The sequence below is a fragment of the Podarcis erhardii genome, assembly GCF_964252035.2.
Source record: "Podarcis erhardii genome assembly, chromosome: 2".
NCBI classification, from domain to species: Eukaryota; Metazoa; Chordata; class Lepidosauria; order Squamata; family Lacertidae; genus Podarcis; species Podarcis erhardii.
The window spans coordinates 96,742,350-96,766,656 of record NC_138498.1 but is presented as its reverse complement, the minus strand read 5'-3'; the positions used below and the strand labels follow the sequence as shown (position 1 = coordinate 96,766,656).

Below are 24,307 nucleotides of genomic sequence, written 5' to 3'. Positions count from 1 at the left end.
TCTGTTAATGTCAGATTTGTAGAATCTGATCTGCAGATCTCAATGTGCAGCTACTGCTGCTTTCTTTTTTAAAAAAGGTAGTTTGATCTTGTCTAGAACTTGCTCCCCCACTTCACATTTATTAAGCAATTTCAGTTGGGTTTGCCTTTTGTGAGGCCTTTGTTCGGGACCTCCCATAATAACAAAGGCTTACTGAGCTGAAGAATGGTTCATCAAACTCCCTGCCAAAGCCAGTTCTCCTAATGGAGACAATAGAGGCCTTCCCATGTCACACGGCTTGCTGTGACACCTGGGGGCCCCCACTTTCCAATATGATCAAGCATTTATTCGGAGGCGAGGTCACCGAGAGTTCAATTTGACAGAGGCACTCTTTCCTTGCTCTTAATGGGGCTCCCCGTTGTAAGGTCCTGCAGTGGCTTAGTACATAAAGAGGCTGAATTGTCAAAGGGGTTATTTGGAAAGTCCTCCAGCTGATTATTCATCTAAAAGCATGGCGAGAGCTGCTGTCAAGAAGCCAAATTTGTCACCAAGTGGTGCTGACACCAGGAATTGCCTCATTCCTATTTACCATAAGAATCAGGAAGCTGTTGCTACGTCAGCTGTCAGTTCACGTTGTAGTTGGTTGGAAGATGCTTCCTTGGCGTGCAGTAGTGCAACACTTTATGGGATGTGCTGAAGTATTTGCTAAAGGAGGGCGCTGGGAAGAGGGGAAAAGGTCCCCCTCTCAGGAACTGCTTTGCAGGTGTGATATGGCTGCTTCAATCACTTGTATCTCAATAGCTGAATGTGGCCCTTGAAAAGCTCCCCAGGGTGCACACCCTGACCCCAGACCTTCCACACTGAGCCTGATTCACAATTTCGAGTACTTGTGTCTGTCTGGATCATGTCCTTGGGCTCTGTTGATGACTCTTGCTTGTCTCAGTGGAAGATAGGAGAGGTGTTTGTGAGTGCATGCAGGTGGTCGCCCACTGTGCAAACATAAAATTGCCATTCATTGCTCCACCTACTTTTGTCCCAACCACCCCAGACACCTGACCTTTGGAAGGTTGCCCAGAAGGGAGTGTGTCCCTCAGGGTGAAAAATGTCCCCAGCTCCTGAGTGTTGGATTTGAAATACCCTTGGTTTCTCAGGGGAGCTCCTTAAATATATTTGTCTATGTACAGTATATCTATCTGCAGATTTTCGCTGCCTATTTGCATCCTGCAGGTGACAGATGACGAGAGAGTCACGACTCTCCTGGCTTTCTTTTCTACCTAAGTAACTGGGCCCAGTTTCTCTTCTCATGCACAACTTCTGATCATTTGAATAAAAAGAAAAAGTGGGATTTTTATACTTTCCGATGTCTGGGAAATCCAGAAGAGAAAATGTCTCATTTTCAACCATTCAGATATCATATTTATCACAGGACTTGTGCCATATTCCGTTTTCCAATTCGCTTCCAGGAATTGCTTCAGGAATTGATCCTAACAACCTCACACCCAAACTACAATGAATAGGTTGATCCAGTCAAGGCCCTTCTTTGGAGAAGGGAATACTTTTTCTTCTTGTGCATAGGCTAGGATATTATGGCACAGGAACCACAGAATGACACAATGTTGTTGACATTCATTCAGCAGCACCAACATGTAGGGTTAAGGACAAATGTAGTTTGTATATATATATATATATATATTTAAAAAGACTAATCTCAGATGCCTCCAGCCATATCTAGAGGTGCTGGTAAAACTTGTTCTTTGGGGCTAATAAAGAAATATTTTCGGGATTTGTACTTGCAGCTATAAGGAAGGTCTTACTCATGTTCTTGTCTTTCTGAGATGTTCCCATCTACCATGATATCCTTCTGGTCTGAGTGGAGACTTGAAACTATGGTGTTGCAGGGATTACTCAGCCCATTGGTGGTTATGGAGATTTGTGGGGCTCTTATTTTGTTCCCCATTCTATTTAACATCGATGTGAAACTCCTGGGAGGGCGGGTCAGTCAGGGGTGTGGACTGAGGTGCCAAGATGTGGATGACAGCCAACTTTACATTGACATACATTCTGAGCAATCTGATGTGAGCCCATCGGAATACTTCTCAAGGCTGATGAAACGTTCGACTGGAATATTTATTTATGCAAGAAATTTTATAAACTACTTGATCAAATGCATGAAAGTGGCAAGTATCAATAATAAAGAGATAAAATCAGAAAAATAAAATAAAATAAAAACAAGTATTCCTAACGAAATCGAAAGTCTGGATAGGCAGGTGTCTATAACAGTGTAAGAAAGGTTCCCATCAAATGTTGTTGGGCAGAGAGTTCAAAAGTCTAGGTGCTGCCACGCCTGTATTGCCCTGATGCAAGAGTGTTTGCTACTGAAGGATGACTTGAGTCCACAGGCCACTAAGGCACAAATTACATTTTACTTTAGCAACGTGGGTACACAGGTATTAAGTGTGGAGGGAAAATGTGTGTTCCCAACATTTGGAGGCCACATGGCAGACATATGTCAGAGAGATGGAATTTGCTTCTGGCTTATTGGAGAAGGCCCATGTCTGGAAACGCATCTCTGTTGGGCTATTACTGCAAAGCATGTCTGTGTGTAAACCTACCAGTCTGAAATGCAACGCTTTGAAAAGTAGAATCGTTTCATCTCATTGTTTTTCCTTTCTTGAGACTGGCTCTATGTTTTTTAATATGTTGTATATGGCTGTCTTTAATATTTTAATTTTGAGCAGCTCGGAAATAGAAAAGCAGGTTATAAACGAATAAACACAAAAAGAGTGGTCTTGTTAAACAATTCCCACATGGTCCAACTGCAAGCTACCGAAAGCTAAACAGTTGCTGATAATGTGACTTTTCAGCCTCAAAAATGATTGTGCAGACAACCCCTTTAGATAGAACAACACGTAACAAAATCATTTGCTAACAAAATCTTGATAGCCGCAGGATTCCATACATATATTTACCAATATAAATATGCACCTGGAATTCTGTGGAAGAAAAGCAATTTGTGGTTTATTTTGAATGTGAACCTGGCAGGTGGTAGAAGGGGAGGGCTAAGCCCCCTGCCCACCCTCTGTTCCCAAAGTGCCCCCTTCTACACCTGTGAGCTATGTTTTCCCTACAAGCAGCGCCATTGGGTTTCATTAAGCAAAGGTACATGCAGTGTGTAGTTCTATCCTTAGGGAAGAAAAAATGTTTTTCTTTTTTTGCCGTGCTGGGGTGGCGGCGGGGGGAATTCCTTGTTTTTAAGGATCATGCATCATGTGTGTTTCCTTTTACTTGGTTCTGTAAATGCCCTTTCAGAATAAAGTGTGGTGAGGCTATTTAAAAAAGTTTGCATCACAGGAATGTTTGTTTCAGCAGCAAAACAGCCTGCTCATCAGGATTAGCTTCTTTCCTCTAAGGGATGCAAGAAAAACACAGATCCTAGGGGGAAGTGACAGCATCCAAGGTTCAGTCTTTTGTCGTTTGTGTGGCAAGGAATTTAAATGTAATCAAATCTGTAGGATTAGGATAGGGAAAGGGAAGAATTACACTCTTCCAATCTCTGTACATCACCTTTCGGTTAATGGTGTCTTTTCTTAATTAGTTTGTGTTCCATGCAGTTCCCTACAAGAAGGACTCTGCCGAAAACAAAATAAAAGAGGGAGTTTAAACTGCTGATGGTCTGCTTTTGTGTGGCTTCCAGGCATTTGAGCAATTTTGCTAACAAGTATCCTGTAACCTATTTCCAAAGGCCACTGGCAGATAATTATATTTGGTTTAATTTACATACTTCTAGTTTATAATCCTAATTAGTTCTCCAACCACTAGTCCCTAGGCAATACATAGGTCTGCCTACCTCTTGTTTGTGATCCCTAATGTGTGAGAACTCACATTTTTATTTGAAGCGGGTGGGCTGTGGTGGTTGAGCAAGCCAAAAACCAACTGGAAGATTGTGTTTTTAAGTCTGGCTGAGGGTTTTCTCACTTCACGTCACAATTTGGCAGGGTGATGGCATGCTGGGTATAAATATTGCATCAGTAAACATGCCTAATTGCACAGCACGCTGCTTATTTCTGGATAAGATAGTTTCCTGCAATTTATAGTGTGCCAATTTACTCTCAGACATATATGTCTTTAGGATTGCACCTTTAGACAGAGATGAGAGCTAGTACCTGGAACAGTAATGTATGGGGACGAATACCTATTTTCAAGTACTAATCACATAGATTCAAGACACAGATACCTGACTATACACTCTTAAATAGTAAAGCTTTTTACCCTTCTACTAATTCACATTGCCTCTCAAGCCGAGGAATGTGAACGTGCATGTGTGAACACACACATATGCACACCCCTTCACACTTCTTCCTCTTTCGCTGTCCCAGCTTTCCCTGAAACGCAGGCACTCTGCATGCTGCCCTCTCATGTGGTTGGAAAATGGAGCTGACTAGAGTGAAGCCACACACAAGAAGATTCTGCCAGTGCTGCTCCAACTTTCTCTACCACTTAATGATCTTTGCGGCCCAGTGCAAAATGCTGGTCTGGTGTCTGATAGGTGTTCTGGACTACAACTCTGATCAGCCCCAGCCAGTACGGCCTTGGGAGCTGTAGTACAAAAACACCGGGCTGGCTAAGGCTCCCTTACAGAATCGGGAGGGCTTGGGCCCTCCGAATGGAAAATACAGCCACTGGGGTCAGCACAAATATTCTTGCAGAAAGCATAAACGACAAGGGAATTAAAGGAAGTGTTCTCCGAGCCAAACTAGAAGTGATATTATTCACATCTTTAGTCCTTATGTGGCTGATTATTATTTTTATATAGCAGGTGTGGGGTTGCCGAATTTGTAGCAGGACTGCTGCATGGGCAAACACTCCCCACCCAAAATCTGGCTCACTGTCCTGATTATTTATGGTAAAAAAGCAGCCGCAGAATAGCTAATTACACAAATAACATCACATCTAGTATGGTTCTCAGCTTGGAATTGACTTCCCACAAAAGGTTGGTCAGAGACGTAACCCAGAATCCTTCATTGACATTTGACACATGAAGAAGTGAACAGCAGCTGATGGTTGTTTTTGTTTTTTAAGCACAGCATGCAAATAGGATTGTTTAATTTGTTCAAGCTTTCGCAAGGCTCATTTGGAATTTAGTGTGCTGAAATCTGAAAAGCAGCAACTGTGAATCAACCTTTTAAAAAAATCTTTCTTTGTGTGAGGACTGAAAAAATATGAAAAGAAGACAAGCAATGAAGTTTTGTTCTCTGAAAAAGGCTGCTTCATTCTTTGCAATTATGTAGATTAGAATACCTTTCTTCCGACCAATCCACAAGGGTGATTCCAAGCATGGGGGCCTCAGGAGCTGAATTTCTGCCATCAGCCTGCTTGCTATCCATACCTGTCCTATTTTTAAACTCAGTTTCAGTAATCCCAGCAAATAATGTACATCATTCCATTCAGCCAGATAAATCTAATTTCTAATAATGCAGCTTACACAAGGCATTGTGGTAAAAAGTTGGTCAAAGTTAAAAAAAAAGCCAAAGGATATGAAATATAAAACAATAATTTATTTTTTTAACTTCATTTACTTGTTAATGTTTATAACTAGTCATGATTTCATGAAAACTGCTTTCAATTTCAATACATTCAAATCTACAAAGCAGACAGCTACTACAATGGGCATTTCAAATTACACAAAACGGCCTTGTAAAAACATTGGACACACATGCACATTCTTCCAACAGGCCCACAGCCTTGGCAAACTTGCTTCAAAGTGTTTCAGGGCTGCACCATGCAGCAGTTTGCTTCTGCTCTTTCAAGTGATACCTACATACTTCCTTCAGAAACCGCAAAGAAAGAAAATAAAAGTGTGTAGCTCTTAGCCAGGACTCTTAAGAGGTTGTGTGCATAATACGCTCAGTGTAGTGCCTAGTTGTCCTCGGTCCCCAAACTGCTGCGGTAGTCGGCTGCCTCTGCTGTTTACCACCACTCTTCACCCCCCTGCAAGAAGGCTGCAGCTACCCAGACATTCACAGCAGTCACAACACAGAGACCGTTACAACTTGCGACTTGCCAAACAGCCCACCCAGAGTGCATTACTGAGCACAGGACAGGTCTCAATATCTGGCTAGTGGTCTGCACCGGGCTTGGTAGGTCACAAAGTGGGCATGCATGCTGTGCCATAAAGCGAAGCAGTATGAGTGCACAACCCCAAAGACACAACTGGTTTGAGAAATCGTGTACATTACTGCAAAATGATTCTATCAAGAGTTTGGTAGTTCAGCTAAAATATTGATAAAACAGAAACTTGTGCAGAAAAAGGGCACAATAGCAAAGATATATTGCAAAATACTGCTTTGTTAAAAATACATATTTGAAGTTGTCTTTTGAGTTTCTGCATGTGTAACCTTTTTAAAATATGAATATAGTTTAAAAAGATATTACCTGTGTAAGTATGATTAATATGCTTTTCCTGTTATTTAAAACATCTTATGTAAAAGTGTAAGACGTTACAAAAAAAGGTACTATTGGTATTCCAAATAAGGTCTGTCTGTTCCGTATTGCCTTAAAAGAGATTTTGGGTGGATGACTCTTTCTCTCCTCTTTTGCACCCAGAGTTCAGTATTTGAAGTATAAAGCCAATGAACGTGTCTTTTATTTACAATAAAAGAGAGGGAGCGTTGCCACATTTAACGAGGCAGGAATCTCTACCCCATCAGTAGGGTTTTATGTACACAACTTTGGCACCGGGCGATTATACAGTAGTCACCGACAGGAAGGAGTTGTAAACTTTTGTCCCGTCGGGTGACTTTGTGCCATGGGTCAGCAGTTCTTGGATTGTCATCCAATTGTCAAATATCTTTTTATTCCTTTTCTTCATCATTTTTTTGTGGCTCAGTTCTATGATATTCATTTCCTTCTTCTCTTCGGCCCCCTGCTGTTCCTTTAAACACTCTAACCTGCTCTGCATCATAAACTCGCGCCTTTTCCTCTGCTCCTTGGCTTTCACGACATGCTGCTTCCGCTCCTCCTTGCTCCAGTAACGGCCCATCTTCATTTCGCTGATGGCATCGTCGTCCGTCGTCATGCCACTGCGCTCTTCCTTGATCTTTATGGCACGCTCTCTCAGCAACCTGTCCCGCACGGGTCTCTTGGTGATGTAACGGGTCCCGTCGCTCCTGACTTTGACTTTCCATTCCATCCTGGGCTCGCTCTGGTTGGAAGAGTTCAAGTCTTTGCACATGCTCACTAAGCTCATTTGGCTCTGCGCATACTCCACTGCCGACTTCTGCTGTATCAACTGCATGTAGCTCTGGTAGTGCTGGGCATGGGCAGGGATGTGCGCATGTTTATATGGAGAGTGGTGATAGGGAGATAAGTAGGAGGTGCCTGGTTTGGGGGGCTGAGCTGGGCTTTTGCTTCCATCGCTCTCTTTCCTCTCTTTGATTTCCAGCTGCTCAGCATCTTTGGGGTGAGCTTTAGCTGTGCCATATTCATGACTTTCTGGGCTAGACAGCAAATTTTTCTGAGACCCTTCTGCTCCTTCGCTGACTTGCAAATTGAGATCTTCTGCTGTCCTGCACAGAGAGTTGTTGGGGGAGATCTCCAAGGTGAGAGGCGTGCTCCGGCAACTTTCCCCTGTATTGTAAGCGCTGGAGCTGTCCTTGTCCGATTTCTCTGGGAGTTCGGTGATGTCCGAGAGCTCATGCCGGCGGACGTCAATGCTTGTGTTGTAGTTGCGGAAGCCGCTGTTGTGCAGCATCCACGGCTCTCGGTACTGCTCCTTCAGCTGCTGCATCTTGTGGGCCCTCACGATGTTGAGGCACTCCAGTTCAATGTTGCGCAGCTCCTCGTTCAGCATCTCCAGCTCCCGGTCCACGCTCTCGTGGTCACTCTTGCTCATATCCAGAGTGCTGTTGTGGTAGTACAGGCCGTACGGGTTGGTGGATTTCACCTGGCACTTCAGTTCCAGCAGCTCGCGGAACCTCTCGCACTCGTCCACCGGGATGCCGAGGAAGTCGGCGTCGGCGCAGTCGGCGGAAATGAACGACTCGTTGCTGAACTGCATGTCCCCGCTGCCCAGCGTGTCGTGGCTGTAGGTCAGCTTCTTCTGGCTCCCCAGGGTGTTTGAGGAAGTTGTGTGATCGTCGGCATTGTTCTCCTGCTCCGAGCTTTCGTCGTTCCGAGTGCTTTCATCGGTGCGCCCTACGCCACTGTCTTTCTCGTGTTGGTTTGATAAAATGGTGGCAGTATCTGTGGTGCCTCCATCCTCTTCATTTTTCTTCTTCTAAAGTCATCAAGAAAAAGTACATTCGTTAAGAAAAAAATGCAAATAAATGTAATAGGCAGACTAATTTTCTTCTCCCTATTTGCATAATTTTCTTCTACAGATTTTCTTCTATAAATTGCACACACACACACACGCACACACTCCTAATCCTAATAGATGAAATAGGTATGGTCCACATGGAACATCTCACGAGGAACACTCATAATGAGTTTTTGCAGGAAAGGTGCTTCTTTTAGTTTTACTTAGGAGTGGAAATTTCATTTTTCACCAAGGAAATGCATAGTTCAGATGGTGATATACTTTTTTGGATCGATCTCGGGTGTATTCTCTCCCCCCCCCCCCCCCCAATTTTTAAGAATCTAGTATTCGGACCAGATTTTCAAAAAAACCCGAAACACTATTCAACGCATAAAATAAAACAAATTTATAACATTTGGATATTGTTATTTTTTTCTGCATTTGAGGAATGTTGGATCAGAAGACCTTAATTCAAATCCCTGGGAAGAAATGTGGAAAGCTATAGCTCAGTGTAAGATCACCTGCTTGGCATGCAGAAGAGGGCTCCATTGAGGGCTGGGAATGTCCCTTGGCTGAAATGCTGCTACTGGTGAGTGCAGACAGTCATGAACTAAATTGACCAGTGGTCTGACTCAGTGGACAGCACTGTCCTATGGTGTTTAGTGGATGCCCTTATACAGTTTCCCCGTGACTCAGGATAAGCGGTTGGGTTGGAAAACCAAAGGGATTAATGGTACATTGTAAGATGTTTGGGACAGGTGGAAAAGCAGAATCTTAACCACATACATAAAATGGACAGTGCTCAAAAAGAAACTGAGTGCAGGTGTGGGCAGTCCTTTAAGTAATGAGGGTGCAGTGAAAAAATTCTACAATTGTAGGATGCTCTCTTGTCAGTTATTCTTATTCAGAGACAGCTGTTCTTTTCCATCCGAGGAAGGGCTCACAGCATATGTAAGAAATGTTTAATGCAATGCTTAAATAAGAGCCAGCATGACTTTGGTTTGACAATAAGGTATTTCACCTAACAAAGTACAATGACATTTACCTGCTGAAGCATGCTGGCAGTAAACTGCATTGCCTGATGGTGCTGTTCCTCCAACATGTCCATGTGTAAATCATCCAGAAAATCATTTCTGTCATCATCCATCCATCCTTCATCCAGCTACAAGGAGAAGAAATACAAAACAAATGCACTGAATATTGCTATGCGGATGTGACTCAATAAATAAAGGGAACTTAAGAACTGCTTTTCTGGGAATCTGACTTATTTCATGCACAACTTGTAACAACCTCAGCATACGAGTTGTGCTTCCTTCCTTGCCTGATGTGAATCTGAAGTGCGGAAGGATATTCCAGTTCTTGACAGAAAGCACAATGCATTATGAAGTTTTATGTGATGGGAAAATAATTTCCTCCACCCTCGTTAATTCCTAGAAAGAGATCTGTCGGTGAGTTAGAGAATCCAGATGCGCTGGGAACTGCATGCATGCAATAGTAATGCAGCACTACCATAAAAGAGGCAATAATTTTGGCTTACTAAGAACAGCATGATGCACAAGGCATGGGCGCTGTCGCCAGTAGCAGATGGTGGGGTGGTGATGCTTACCTGAGCTCCTGGCCGCTTACTGGGAGGGGAAACGGTGGGGAGGTTAGCGCTATGCAAATGCATTGGCCCTGCTGGCCAGTTGCACAGTGCCAACCTCCTCACTGCCTTGCCCCTCCCACTCTCCCTTCCAGTAAGCTGCAGCAACTTCACTGCGGGGAGGTCAATGCCAATCCCCCATCCACACTGGTCAAGTCCACAGCTGGACTATTGCAGCATATAGCTAACTAATGCTGGATGAGTGAGATTGGGACAGAGTGAGGCCACATGGGTGCAGTTTTGAACAATAATCAGCACTATGCCAGACAGTTTATTCTGAATCCTGTGTAGTAACATGTCAGACAAGGCTGGGGACACACTATCTGAAGGTGCTGTTTGCTTGCAACTCTAGCACCATGTCCTTGCCCTCAGTAGCCTCACCCTTCCTAGCTTCTCTGCTCTCATATGTTGATGCATCTCTACCGGTACCTTCACTCACTCAGCTCTACCACCCTCAACTGTTGGAAGCATTGTGCTCTATAAAGCACAATGCCCATTGATGGTGCTGTATAAACAATAACTAATAATAATCAGATGCAGCACCTGGAGAATTTCTGGCCTTGCTATGAGCAAGGAAACGTTCTTGCTTTCTTCACTGGTAAGGAGTGCCACAGCTTCTTCGCGATTCTGAATCTCTATGCCATTAATCTGGAGAAAGAAATTCAAATCCCATTATATAGAAATCCAAAAGAAAGAACTCAGAAATTATATGTGAAGTACACTTATATTTTTAAAAACCATGCAACTCTATGCAGAGAATTTTAGTCTGGGTTTGGACACATTTGCCTCATATGGAGTATTCCTCAGAACCAGCTGCACTGAAATGAATGAAAGCCTCATGTCAGAGTCATGACTTCAATTCTAAGTTTACCCATAAAGCCACTGGCCTGCCTTGACCAAGGTCAGTGCCCTTCAGACTCACTGGAAATGATTCACACCCAACTCTCAGAGATACTTTTTATGTAAAAAGGTCACCAAGCACCTACTCTAACTAATGCTGTGGCAGTTATTTTTGCCCAGTTATTTCCAAAGAAATGACCTTAGAAAAGAGATCACTTGTTATTTTGGGGTGGGGGAAGGAAGTACAGTGGCCATTATGAAGTGGACAAATGGTGTGTGGTCTTAATTTAAAGCTTCATTCATTCATACCAGCTTCTCAACATCTCATGCTTCCTGAAATGCCTATTATGAGAATGTTTGGGGTTGTATCCAATGAAGTCATCCTGTTCATGCAAGAACTTCTCCTTGTGCAATGGAAGTCCTTCTCCCTGTGTGTACCCCAAATCTGTTCTGGAGGTTCCCCCAACCCTCCAATGCAGATTTGGCTGGGATGTGGGGAGATAGAGGTGCGAACAGGACAACTTTGTTGGATACAACTCTAAATCAGTATTGCCTCCATTAGGCTTTTGAAGAAGTGTGGCTTGGCAGGATTTTTCCTGAGCAGCACTGAACTGCTCTGGAGGGTTTGATTTCCTTTAAATAGATTCCCTAACGCCCCCCCCCCAAAAAAAAATGTTAGATGAAGCTGAAAAACATAAGACTGCTTTCTCTGAGGGTAAAGGTTTTCATGAAATGGGCTGGGGGCATGGTAGGGATTTGGCACAACATGTAACTTTAAATCAACAGTTTTGACTGGCAACTCGTTTTAAGTGCCTCATCGCATAGAGAGTGCTGCTTTTTTCCAAGGCAGGACAGGCTCTAGTATTTAAAACTTTGCCCTGGCAAGATAAATACCTGCTCCTGCCACATAAACTTTACAGCATCAGAAAGTAATGTGACAACTGGGATTCACAGGGCTGTTTTGAGGCTGAATAAAATAAAGATGATATATCTCTTTGCCTGCTAAAAGCGCTATATGATGGCAAATTCAATAACATTACGCCGGTGTTCAGAGACTGTTGAACTGTCCCCATTGGTAGTTTCTCACGAACATAATGCTGTCAGGCAACACTTTGGCTTTCATGGCTGATCTATGAAAGTAAACACGACTGCATTTGCCCTAAACTGCGAGCATCTGGCCTTCAGGTATTTCATCAAAAGACTTATTTGGGGGAATATTTATACTGGGGACTTTTGAAATACATTTTCTTATATATTTTATTCTACTTACTGCATTTCTAGCCCACCTCCCCCCCCCCCCCGCAAGGACTTCAAGGTGCCTGGCATGCTTCTCCCTGCTCCTCATTTAATCTGCACAACAATCCTGTGAGGCATGTTAGGGTGAGAGGCAGTGACTGGCCCAAGGTCACCCAGCGAGTTTCATGGCAGAGTGGGTATTTAAACCGTGGTCTCTCAGGTTCTAGTCTGACACTCCAACTACTACGCCACATTGGCTCATCGGTCGGAAATGTCACATAATAGGATAACTGAAGAAACTGTAATAGGATTTCATATAACATAAACTCACTTGAATTATACGATCGCCCTCTCTGATGCGACCATCTTTCGCAGCAATGCTGTTGGGATCAATCTACAAAAGAGCAGAAAGTTGGCTACTTTTTGCAGCATTTCTTCCCTGCGTACTTCCAACCACTGGCATGTTACCTGAGATTGCCTATACACATAGTTCACAATCCTTGTTTCTCTTAGACATGGATGGGGAACCTCAGACCTGGGGCTCAAATGCTGCCCCTAGGCCTTTCTACCTGCCCCCAAGCCCCACACCCTCTTGAACCATGCCCCTCCACCCAGCATTGGACTCTCATTGAGTGCTTTTGCCTGGGTGGAATGAGTCCTCTAATAATAATTCTTGCTTGCCTGGGTAGAGGATAGAGAGGTTTGTGTGAGTGTGAAGAAACTAGCCTACTGCACAAACATACAATTTACATTTATTGCTTTGCCCACATTATTTGCCTGTGGCCCTGCCCACATAGGCATGTCACCCCCATAAATTTGCCCTGAAGGGAAAGTTACACTTGGGCTGAAGAAGGTTCCCCAACCTGAGAAAGAAACACTGCACTATTTTATTAGGAAACATGTGATTTGCAAGAGGTCCTAGGTCCCATCTCCGGCATCTCTAGGTACAGGTGGGGAAGAAACCCGAAAGTGCAGCTGCCAGTCAATGTAGACCTGGTGCCCTCCAGATGTTTTGTACAAGTCCCCCAGCCCCAGACAGTCAGGGATTATGGCAATGACAATCCAACAACATCTGGAGGTTACCAGTCTAAGAAAGGTCAATGTAAACAATACTGGTCTAGATGGGGCAATCAATGGTCAGATTTAATACAAGGCAGCATCTTATGTTCCCTGTGTTCACAACTGGAACCACCACCTCTCTGGTCGCCACTCATCTGAAAGTGGGTACATCTGGAATAGGTCTTCTAATGTTGATCTTAAAAGAACAGAAATAGGTGCCTGAAATGTAGGAAAATCGATATTACATCAAAACTTGCTTTTGCAAGTAACGTGAAATGTAACTGACAGGGGGGAAATGACTTTTTCACAACTACAGTCAAAAGGCAGGTATTATATTTGGTCTCACCTCACTGATATAAATGCCAATATCATCTTCATCATCAGTTCTGTAGCACACTGTAAGCCCAAACTTGTCCTGGCTGTTCACTCGATGCAAATCTACTTCCTAGGGCAAAGGAATGAGATGCTGGTGAATGTCTGTTTCTTTTTAAATATGTGGAAATATTTTGCTTACATTATAGTTTCTGTTTTTAAAAGATTGCACTATGTTAATTTACTGTGCTAGAAGTGATTATGGACACATGATCAATACAGAGGGCAATTCTGGCTCTTCTATCAATATGCAGTCGTTTTGGAAATAAGACTCTCTTATTGATCCTATAGAAGAAAAATGGTCCATCTCTTATGATGTGGCACCCCCCCCCCCATTTTTAGTGCCTACATTTTTAGTCTTCCTACATTTCCAACACCCTAGGAACAGTAACATCATTAGCGCAAAGAGATAAAGATTGAGATATAAATACTAAATCTATGCATTTCTGTAACTGGAGATGTTGTTTGTTCTCTAATCACATTTTAGCATTCTCTAGACTAGTGCAATGCAGTACTGGAATAGTCTCTAATCCAAATACTTCAAGGCAAAGTTTAGCCATGACTACATCCCCATAAAGGCACATAAAGGCGGGGCAAGTGAAAAACATTAGTGTTAGTGTTGCACTGAGAAAAGAAGGTTGGCACAGATTACAACCTTTCATTGTTCTTGAGATGGAAGTTGTTTCATGGTCTGTGAAAAAGTGGCCTGCAGCAAGGTAGTGAGGAAGTCGAAAGCTGTTTCTTTCTAATCTTAGTTGAATGAAATGGGGAGATTAATTTATAAACTACACACATTATTATTATTGATTTCTAGACCACCTTTCACCAAAAATGATAGCAGAGCAATTTATAAGGTGTTATCAAACAAAATTCATCGTATCAACTGAATGACTAATTTACAATTATTAATTCCAGGAGGTCTACTTTAAGTAGGATTAATATTGGATACAACCTTAAATTTTAGTCTCATGAATTACATAAGTAACAAAGTCAGCAGTATCATAAAAAATGGCTTAATGGCTTTCTACAGCTTGAGCGTGCTTTGCCATTTAAATGTCATACCTTTGTATTGTCAAAATTCAGCACAGTGGTGAAATTCTGTACCCAATGCAGATAATGAGTATTGTGCTATCCAAATACTGATGAGCTGAATTCTGACATGCCTGTGGTTTTCCTAGTACCCTACATATGGACTGTAATTCTCATTAGCCCCTGCCAGCATGACCTATGGGTCAGGGATGATGGGAATTGTAGTCTAAAACATCTGGAGAGGATCAAGTTGGGGAAGACTGGTTTAGTACTTTGGTAGACCTCAGGATGCTCTTTTATATACTTTTCTGGGAGGTGGGGTGGGGTTTAAACCTACTTTGAAGAGTTTTCCAAACCTCTACAATCAAATGTAAATACAGTCGTACCTTGGTTCTCAAACGGAATCCATTCCGGAAGTCCGTTTGACTTCCGAAAACGTTCGAAAATCAAGGTGTGGCTTCCCATTAGCTGCAGGAGCTTCCTGCACTCAATCGGAAGCCCTGGAAGGCGTTCGGATTCCAAAGAACGTTTGCAAACATTCGCTTCCGGGTTTTCAGAGTTCAGGAGCCAAAACGTTAGACTCGCAAGGTGTTTGCGAACTAAGATACGACTGTATGCTTTAAAAGTATCACCCATCATATCATGTGAAATTTGCATCTCATCCCTCATCTTTGAAAAAGAAATGCTGCAATCTCCCTCTCCAAGTGGGGACCACAGTTTCAAACCTCCTAACTCCCATGCTGCTTGTACCATGCAAATAGTTAAGTGGGGTGAGCAATGCCTATCCCCTAAAAATCCCTCTAACCCTTCCCCACCTCCCCAAATCATCAACAGCCTGGGTAAACATGGCTATGATTCCAGCCTTGATCTTGGTGTGAGAGGCGTTGCTTAAAGAACTGGGGACAGTGGCCACAGCACTATCAAATTCAACATATATGTAAGTGGGCAACTGCACAGTCACATTTGACTTCAAAAGCCGGAACTTCCTCCAAATGAGGGAATTCGGAATAAGGAAATTGAAAGGGAAATCATGGTTTCCAAAACAGTATTACTAATTTGCGACATTTAACAACCAACATTTTTTTTACATAGTCCTTTGGATCTCTGGATAAACTAGACTAAAATGACAGCTTAATACTTTGCAGGATACCTACTACCCCCAGTCTTTGGTTACTCACTGCTTAGAACTGCTTTAAGTATTCGACTAAGCTGGCAGTACACAGACAGTGCTGTAATAATGAGCTTGGAAGCCATTTAAAAATTCCCACATTTGTGAGGCAAAGGGGAAAAACACATCCTGTGTTCCGATTGAAAGAGAGATTGCTGGCTTCTTCCTCCTGGTATTAATGCATTAAAAGTCCTAATAACATAATAGTCTTGCCTCTGAGCATCTCTCAATTTCAACCCGCGGTGCCATTCACCGGGGGAAGACAATAAAACTCACCAATATGAATAATTTATTGGCATGTCTAGATGACAGCTGCCACGATAAGCAATCTCTTGTTATTTACTTGTCAACATGTGTAATTTGTTTTGAAAAAAACAGAGCAGTAAATGTCAGTGACATTTCAGATGGTATTTAAATGATTTTCAATCAATAGGCACTATTGTGAATGGCTCCACACTCTCTCGTCGTGCTTTCTTTTGTTACAGAAAGGTTGAACGCATCAGTATAATGGCAGAAGTTTTCCATATTTCTAAGGCTCTGCCATTATTATTTTTAAAAAAGAGGATTGAAGCTGATCAATAAGGAAGATTAGATAATGTCAGCCAAGTACAGTTGCTGGGGTCAGTACTTTAGGTTTCATCAAGCAAATGGAAATGAAGTCAGTAAACTCTGGCTCTAATTTATGTTTAGGAAAGTTACTGCCTTTTCCTTTAAAAAACAAAACAAAAACAAATTACAGATCCCTGATCATGGATGCGATATGTGCCTGGTAAATGGCACCACTCACCATCTTGTCTGCAGCATGGACAGGATAAATCTTTTACCCCTTCTTAATAAGCAGCTAACATTACTTGGAGGGAGGGAGGCAGGGGCTCTTTAGCTTTTGCTTGTAGAAGACTGGGGGGGGGGGCATGATTTGGCCACAGAGTGTCAGACTAGGAGAGCAGGGTTCAAATCCCTACTCAGCAGGTTTTTACATTTTGAAATATGGCAACCCTAATATAAATGCAATTAAAGAATTAGATAAATGGTGGGGCAAAGTCAGGAGTTGGCACTTCTGGGTTTCATTAAATCTTGCCCTCTAAATGTCCTGTAAGTCAGTGATTCCTCTATTACAGTGGTACCTCAGGTTACAAACACCTCGGGTTACAGACTCCGCTAACCCAGAAGTAGTACCTTGGGTTAAGAACTTTACCTCAGGATGAGAACAGAAATCGTGAGCCGGCAGCGCGGTGGCAGTGGGAGGCCCATTAGCTAAAGTGGTACCTCAGGTTAAGAATGGTTTCAGATTAAGAACAGACCTCCGGAACGAATTAAGTTCTTAACCAGAGGTACCACTGTATATGTATATGATATTGTTGCAAGCCACTCTGAATCATAGAATCACAGAATCATAGAGTTGGAAGAGACCACAAGGGCCATCGAGTCCAACCCCCTGCCAAGCAGGAAACACCATCAGAGCACTCCTGACATATGGTTGTCAAGCCTCTGCTTAAAGACCTCCAAAGAAGGAGACTCCACCACACTCCTTGGCAGCAAATTCCACTGTCAAACAGCTCTTACTGTCAGGAAGTTCTTCCTAATGTTTAGGTGGAATCTTCTTTCTTGTAGTTTGGATCCATTGCTCTGTGTCCGCTTCTCTGGAGCAGCAGAAAACAACCTTTCTCCCTCCGCTATGTGACATCCTTTTATATATTTGAACATGGCTATCATATCATCCCTTAACCTCCTCTTCTCCAGGCTAAACATGCCCAGCTCCCTTAGCTGTTCCTCATAAGGCATCGTTTCCAGGCCTTTGACCATTTTGGTTGCCCTCCTCTGGACACGTTCCAGTTTGTCAGTGTCCTTCTTGAACTGTGGTGCCCAGAACTGGACACAGTACTCCAGGTGAGGTCTGACCAGAGCAGAATACAGTGGCACTATTACTTCCCTTGATCTAGATGCTATACTCCTATTGATGCAGCCCAGAATTGCATTGGCTTTTTTAGCTGCCGCGTCACACTGTTGGCTCATGTCAAGTTTGTGGTCAACCAAGACTCCTAGATCCTTTTCACATGTACTGCTCTCAAGCCAGGTGTCACCCATCTTGTATTTGTGCCTCTCATTTTTTTTGCCCAAGTGCAATACTTTACATTTCTCCCTGTTAAAATTCATCTTGTTTGTTTTGGCCCAGTTCTCTAATCTGTCAAGGTCATTTTGAAGTGAGATCCTGTCCTCTGGGGTGTTAGCCACACCTCCCAGTTTGGTGTCATCTGCAAATTTGATCAGGATGCCCTTGAGTCCATCATCCAAGTCGTTGATAAAGATGTTGAATAAGACCGGGCCCAAGACAGAACCCTGTGGCACCCCACTAGTCACTCTTCTCCAGGATGAAGAGGAACCATTGATGAGCACCCTTTGGGTTCGGTCAGCCAGCCAGTTACAAATCCACTGAGTGGTAGCATAGTCAAGACCGCATTTTACCAGCTTCTTTACAAGAAAATCATGGGGCACCTTGTCAAATGCCTTGCTGAAATCAAGGTAGGCTACATCCACTGCGTTCCCTTCATCTACCAGGCTTCTAATTCTGTCAAAACCGAGATCAGGTTAGTCTGACATGACTTATTTTTTAGAAATCCATGCTGACTATTGGTGATCACAGCATTCCTTTCTAGGTGCTCACAGACGGTTTGCTTAATGATCTGCTCCAGAATCTTCCCTGGTATTGATGTCAGACTGACTGGGCGGTAATTATTTGGGTCCTCTCTTTCCCCCTTTTTGAAAATAGGGACAACATTTGCCCTCCTCCAGTCTGCCGGGACTTCGCCTGTTCTCCAGGAATTCTCAAAGATGACTGCCAGTGGTTCTGAGATCACATCTGCCAGTTTTTTTTTAATAATCTTGGATGCAGTTCATCTGGCCCTGGAGACTTGAATACATCTAAACTAGCCAAGTATTCTTGTACTATCTCCTTAGTTATTCTGGGCTGTGTTTCCTCTGCTGAATCATTTGCTCCAAATTCTTCAGGTCGGGCATTGTTTTCTTTATCGGAGAAGACTGAGGCAAAGAAGGCATTGAGGAGTTCAGCCCTTTCTGTGTTCCCTGTTTGCATTTCACCATCTTCTCCTCTGAGTGACCCCACTGTTTCTTTGTTCTTCCTTTTGCTACGAACATACCCATAAAAGCCTTTTTTCTTGCTTTTAACCTCTCTAGCAAGCCTGAGTTCATTCTGTGCTTTAGCTTTTCTGACTTTGTGTCTACACTTGCTGGCTATTTGTTTGAATTCCTCTTTGGTGGTTCCCCCCTTTTCCATTTTTTGTACACATCCTTTTTTAATCTTAACTCAGTTAAAAGTTCTTTAGATAGCCACCCTGGCTTCTTTAGGCACCTTCCATGTTTCCGTCTCATTGGTATTGCCTGAAGTTGTGCTTTTACTATCTCCCTCTTAACAAACTCCCAGCCATCATGAACTCCCTTTCCTTTTAGTATTACTGTCCATGGGATCTCACCCAGCACTTCCCTAAGTTTTATGAAGTCGGCTTTCTTAAAGTCAAGAAATTGAGTCCTAGTATGCTTGGCTGCTCCTTTCCGCTGTATAGTAAACTTCAGAAGAGCATGATCACTCGCGCCTAATGATCCTTCCACTTCTACCCCACTAACCAGGTCATCAACATTGGTTAGGACCAGATCTAAAATGGCTGTTCCTCTTGTTGCTTCTCCCACTTTCTGGACAATGAAGTTGTCTGCAAGGCCAGTGAGGAATCTGTTTGACCTTATGCTCTTGGCTGAGTTTGACATCCAACAAATATCCGGGTAATTGAAGTCCCCCATTACTACTATCTCCCTTCCTTTTGCATGCTTGGCCATCTGTTCCAGGAAGGCATCATCTATGTCCTCCGTTTGGCTTGGGGATCTATAGTAAACTCCCACAATGAGGTCCCTGTTATTCTTTTCTCCCTTAATTTTGACCCAAATGCTCTCACTTTGGCTTTGAGGTTCTAAATCCTGGATCTCTTCACAGGTATATACATCCCTGACATATAACACCACTCCTCCTCCTTTCTTGTCTGGTCTGTTTCTCTGAAATAGATTGTATCCCTCCATTATTACATTCCAATCGTGGGACTTATCCCACCAGGTTTCAGTGATGCCTATTATGTCATATTTAGTTTGCTGTACCAAGAGCTCAAGCTCATCTTGTTTATTTCCCATGCTTTGCGCATTAGTGTACAGACATTGAAGTCCATTAATCATTCCCCCGTGTCTCTTATTTAAGGATTTTTCCCACCACTAGGTCTGCGTGCTGTTTGCTTCATTTGGTCTATGACATTTGGATGATCATCTTCATCAATTGATAGACTCCTACCTTCAGAAGCACTGTCTCCCTCCCCCACATTAGTTAGTTTAAAGCCCTCCTGATGAGGTTTCTGAGATTGTTGGCAAAAACATTCCTCCCAACCGTTGTGAGGTGCAGCCCATCACTTGCCAGAAGTCCATCTTCAAGAAACTGCAGTCCGTGATCTAAGAATCCAAACCGTTCCTGTTTACACCATTTGCGAAGCCAGCTGTTCACTTCCACTATTTTCCCCTCTCTCCCTGGGCCACGTCATTCAACTGGGAGGACAGATGAGATGACAATTTGTGCATTTAATTGCTTCAATTTCCTGCCCAGAGCCTCGTAGTCTCTTTTGATCTTCTGGAGACTATTGCTTGCAGTGTCATTGGTTCCCACATGAACCAAGAGGAAGGGGTATTTGTCAGTGGGTTTTATGCAGTCGTTCAGTTACATCTTGGATCTTAGCCCCGGGGAGACAGGACACTTCCTGAGACATCTTGTCAGGCCCACAGATCACTGCTTCTGTTCCCCTCAGTAGGGAATCCCCTATCACCACTACATGCCTCCTCTTAGGTTTGGTCGGGGTTCTTCCGTGAGCTATCCGTTCCAAGGTCGCCTGCACATTCCCTGAGGACTGACTTTGCTGCCTGTCTTCATATACCTGATCGACTGTAATGAGGGAGAGATCCTCAAATGGAGTCTGCTCTTCGTCTTCCATGCTAGGGGAGAGGACCTCAAAGTGATTGTGTATTTCTAAACAATCAGAGCGAACCCTGGGCCTCCTACTTCTTTGAGTCACGTTTCTCCATATATCTGGCACCTGTGTTGGTGAACTAGCCTCCTTCTCAGGGGAGTCCCCTGTCTCCTCATTGGTGGAGACGGTGTGCTCTGTTGCTTCCAAGAAGAGCTCCAGCTCTCTAATTCTTTGGAGCGTAGCTACACGTTCCTCCAGTTGCTGGACTTTGTCTTCTAAGAGGGCAATCAACATGCAATTGCTGCAGGTAAAGCTGCCTGCAACCTTTGGCAAGATGGCAAACATTGCGCAGGAACCGCAGGCGACTGCGCAATCTGGATGCCATAGAAGCCACGTGGCACAGTCAGTTTCTCACTTTGCTTTCACAATATGCAAGGACATATTTTAAGGAGCAGAAGTCTTGCTTCAAAAAGCTATTTTCAAGTTACTTTAGGCAAGGGCTTTGGCACCAACATGACTTTGCAGAATAACTCCTTGTGCACAGTACAATGGAGAATTCATGTATTCTGTGTATTCATAGGTACTCCCTCCGCTGAACTCCTGAATTGAAGGAGGTCTGGATAGATGACCCTCAGGGTCCCTTCCATCTCTGCAATTCTATGTTTATAAATGAATGGGGGAGCTTTAAGTCTGGAACTCCCACGAAAGCAAGGAATTGTGAACGTGAGACAAAGCAGCCCTTGGGGCTCCATGATTCAGCTCAACACCCACCAGTCAACTTCTTTTGTCCCCCATTCACTACAGGGAAACTTTAAAAAGTGGCTATAACTTTTTTACTTTTGACAGAATAGATGAAATTTGCAGACATAACAGCCCCTGCAGAGCAGACAAATAGGTCCAGCAGAGGCTTTTGTATCTGATATCTTTAAAGTTTGGGCTTTTTTTTTCTTAAGGAAAAATTCATAATCTTTGAATTTGGAGCAGAATTAGATGAACATGAAATGAAAAAAAAATCTGATTTACCAAAATACCTGGGTGAAGACTAAGACAAGCAAGTGGCCTTACCAATAGTTCCTGCTCCTCTTAGTCCTGGAGCAGCCCACTCTCCCCCATTGTCTTTCACCCAAAGAGAGGCCCGCACTCTACCAACACACTGGGTGCCTCCAGACTGCCATTATTTTGTGAGAGGGGTTCAAGTGCATACCGTAAATTTAGGTTTGCATAACTGAAACGGATTGCACTGATTTTAACAACTGAATTCAATCCTGCACTGACTTTTTTGAATTCTGAGCAACGTCAGTATACGATAAACACAATCTGAATCTAATCTAATCTAATCATTAGATCTAATCATAATCATGTGGATCAATCAAGAAATATGTTTTAGGACTGAGATCAAGTTTTATGTTTCAAAGATGTTCTATGTTTTATGTTTCAAAGAAGCTTTAATATTTCATGCTTTTGCTTTTCATTCTCTAGTATTTCAACAGAGAGCTTGAGCTTTTCAATATGCTTCAAAGCCAGAACGCTTCATTCCACATCTCCTGTTTGGGATATATTGTATGCGGGTAAGCCACTTGAGAAATATCCGAAATACACACACACATCTGAGGAAACTGTGCTCAGGCAAATGGTCTTTGTAAAAAATTCCCTTCAGAATAGCCTCAGAGCAGGTGTTTGGTACCTGAATTTTTATGAGTAATTAGATGTAGACTTACCCTTGGGTTCTATCCCCCCAGCCCTGGTTAGAAGTAGAAATAACTGGGATTTGATGCTACCCTAGATATGGTAATTTTGTGTACACAGAAAGAAGAACAGCTGTTTCCTAGCTGCCTATGCCTCAATAAAGTTTTTATGTAATCATAAAGCTTCAAAAGATTTTATGGACATCAACTCTATAAAATTTAAAAGCATCAAAGCAAAGAACATTTTTAATTTTCAGAGTACTTTTTGGAGCAGAGTACTTTGCTTAAGCAAAAAACAATAGCACGCCCTACAAGTACTAGGATGTTCATTCCCATGACACAGTATAATTCACGGACCTCTACTTGCTTCTCAAAAAGTAATAACGTATTTTGGTTAACATGGTAAGGTGTGCAGATATTCCATGTATTATGGACCAAGAAATTATATAACTACTATAATAACTTCTACTTGAACAAATAGTGACCGGCACAAAGGCCACAAGTAGAAGTGGGCTTCTAATAGGAGCACAAATAGGACTTGAGTGAACAGTCACTGCAGATATAGTTAGATGTCTCACATCTGGATCCTGAACATCTCTTCACATCAATACATGTGACAGCAGCAACCAACAGTGCCAGAGTAATGTTGTGCATTATGCAATTATAATTTAGAATATGCACAGAGATCCGCTGTAGGCCCACTGAAGCGAAAGGAGGATGTGCAGCCACTGTGAAGGATGATTGTACCCTAATTGTCTTAGAAGTCAGGGATGATCTAAAGAGGATACATATTATAAGCGTCATGAGTAAGCATTAGCATAACTTTTTGAGATGTAGATTACCCTTTTCTTATATAGAGCTCCGATAAAACCAAAGCATGTGCAGATATGAAATCTCTGAAACTGAAATGGATGCAAGACAATTACATAAAATTATTCAGGCCCTACGCCAACTGGTGGCAGATAAAGAAAGCTAAACAACCTGAATGCTGAAATATAAGTGCCATTTACAGTGAGACAAGAATACCATAATGTGCTATGATATTATATGCCTCTGGCCATTCATAACACTAAGGTTTCAAAATAAAAGATAATAGTAAATTAGCCTCTGTATACGCAAACGGAAATTTGTGCCCAACAGATTATTATATTGTGTTGCAGACAATCTTCTGTTATAGGGGCAGGTTAAAACTTTAGAAACACAGAGCCAGTCTTTTCAAAATACGTACTTGTATTGGGAATAAAATTATCTGGAGTAAGTGGGGCTATAAGATAAGGAGCTTGGATGCTTCCCTCAGTTTTGTCAGAAAGCAAATCCTAATGACAGACATCAAATCTGTCCAATGGGCTTCCCTACAGTCAGCAGAAATTTAACTGTAAAAACCGGGATCCTAGAAAGTCAGCTATGTTCAGTTTTGTTGAGCATTTTACATAGACTCATAGACTTGGATACAGGATTGTTTTGCCCAACGTGGGACTCAAACTCTGAGATGGAAGAGGTTCATGCTCTACCAACTGAGCTATCTGAAAAAGCTTATCAGTCACCACTCTTCTTGAAATGAAGCTAAACCACAATCAGGTCACACTTTTTGCAAATAAATCCCACTGAATTCAGCTAAATTTAGTTTTGAGAAATCATTCCCAAAATCAGGCTGGTAAGGATGGATTGACCTGTACTTTTACTGCTCTCACATTTTTGTGTGTGTTTGGTGCTCTAGACAAGGTACATGTTCTAAGGTTCATCTGTAGTAATGCATTTAATGATATCCTACCTCTCAGAAGAATCAGTCACTTTAACTGCTTTTTGTTATCATGGTATCTGTTAGGAGATTACTAATCTGTCTGTAAGTGAACCCTTTAACAACCCTACCCTGTATGTTGAAACAACATGGAAATCTACTTGTATTTGTGGTGGCTGCTTTAGAAAGTATGTAGAGGTAATGTTATTTATTTCTTTCCTTGATCATTTTTAAACGGCTTTATGGCTCATATA

General features: G+C 42.6%; 1 protein-coding gene across 3 annotated transcripts in view; it reads right to left on the bottom strand.

The window, feature by feature from the left end:
* Nucleotides 1-5,512: 5,512 nt before the first annotated feature.
* Nucleotides 5,513-24,307, bottom strand: part of PDZRN3 (PDZ domain containing ring finger 3) — a 181,613-nt gene continuing 162,818 nt past the window's right edge. For all 3 annotated transcript variants that reach the window (XM_081852409.1, XM_081852410.1, XM_081852411.1), the window contains 5 exons: nt 13,399-13,497; nt 12,325-12,387; nt 10,461-10,565; nt 9,321-9,437; nt 5,513-8,254 (listed from right to left, as the gene is read on the bottom strand). In XM_081852409.1, coding sequence (XP_081708535.1) covers nt 6,722-8,254; nt 9,321-9,437; nt 10,461-10,565; nt 12,325-12,387; nt 13,399-13,497 — 1,917 coding nt within the window. In that variant the 3' untranslated portion in view covers nt 5,513-6,721. The remainder of the gene's footprint in view (nt 8,255-9,320; nt 9,438-10,460; nt 10,566-12,324; nt 12,388-13,398; nt 13,498-24,307) is intronic.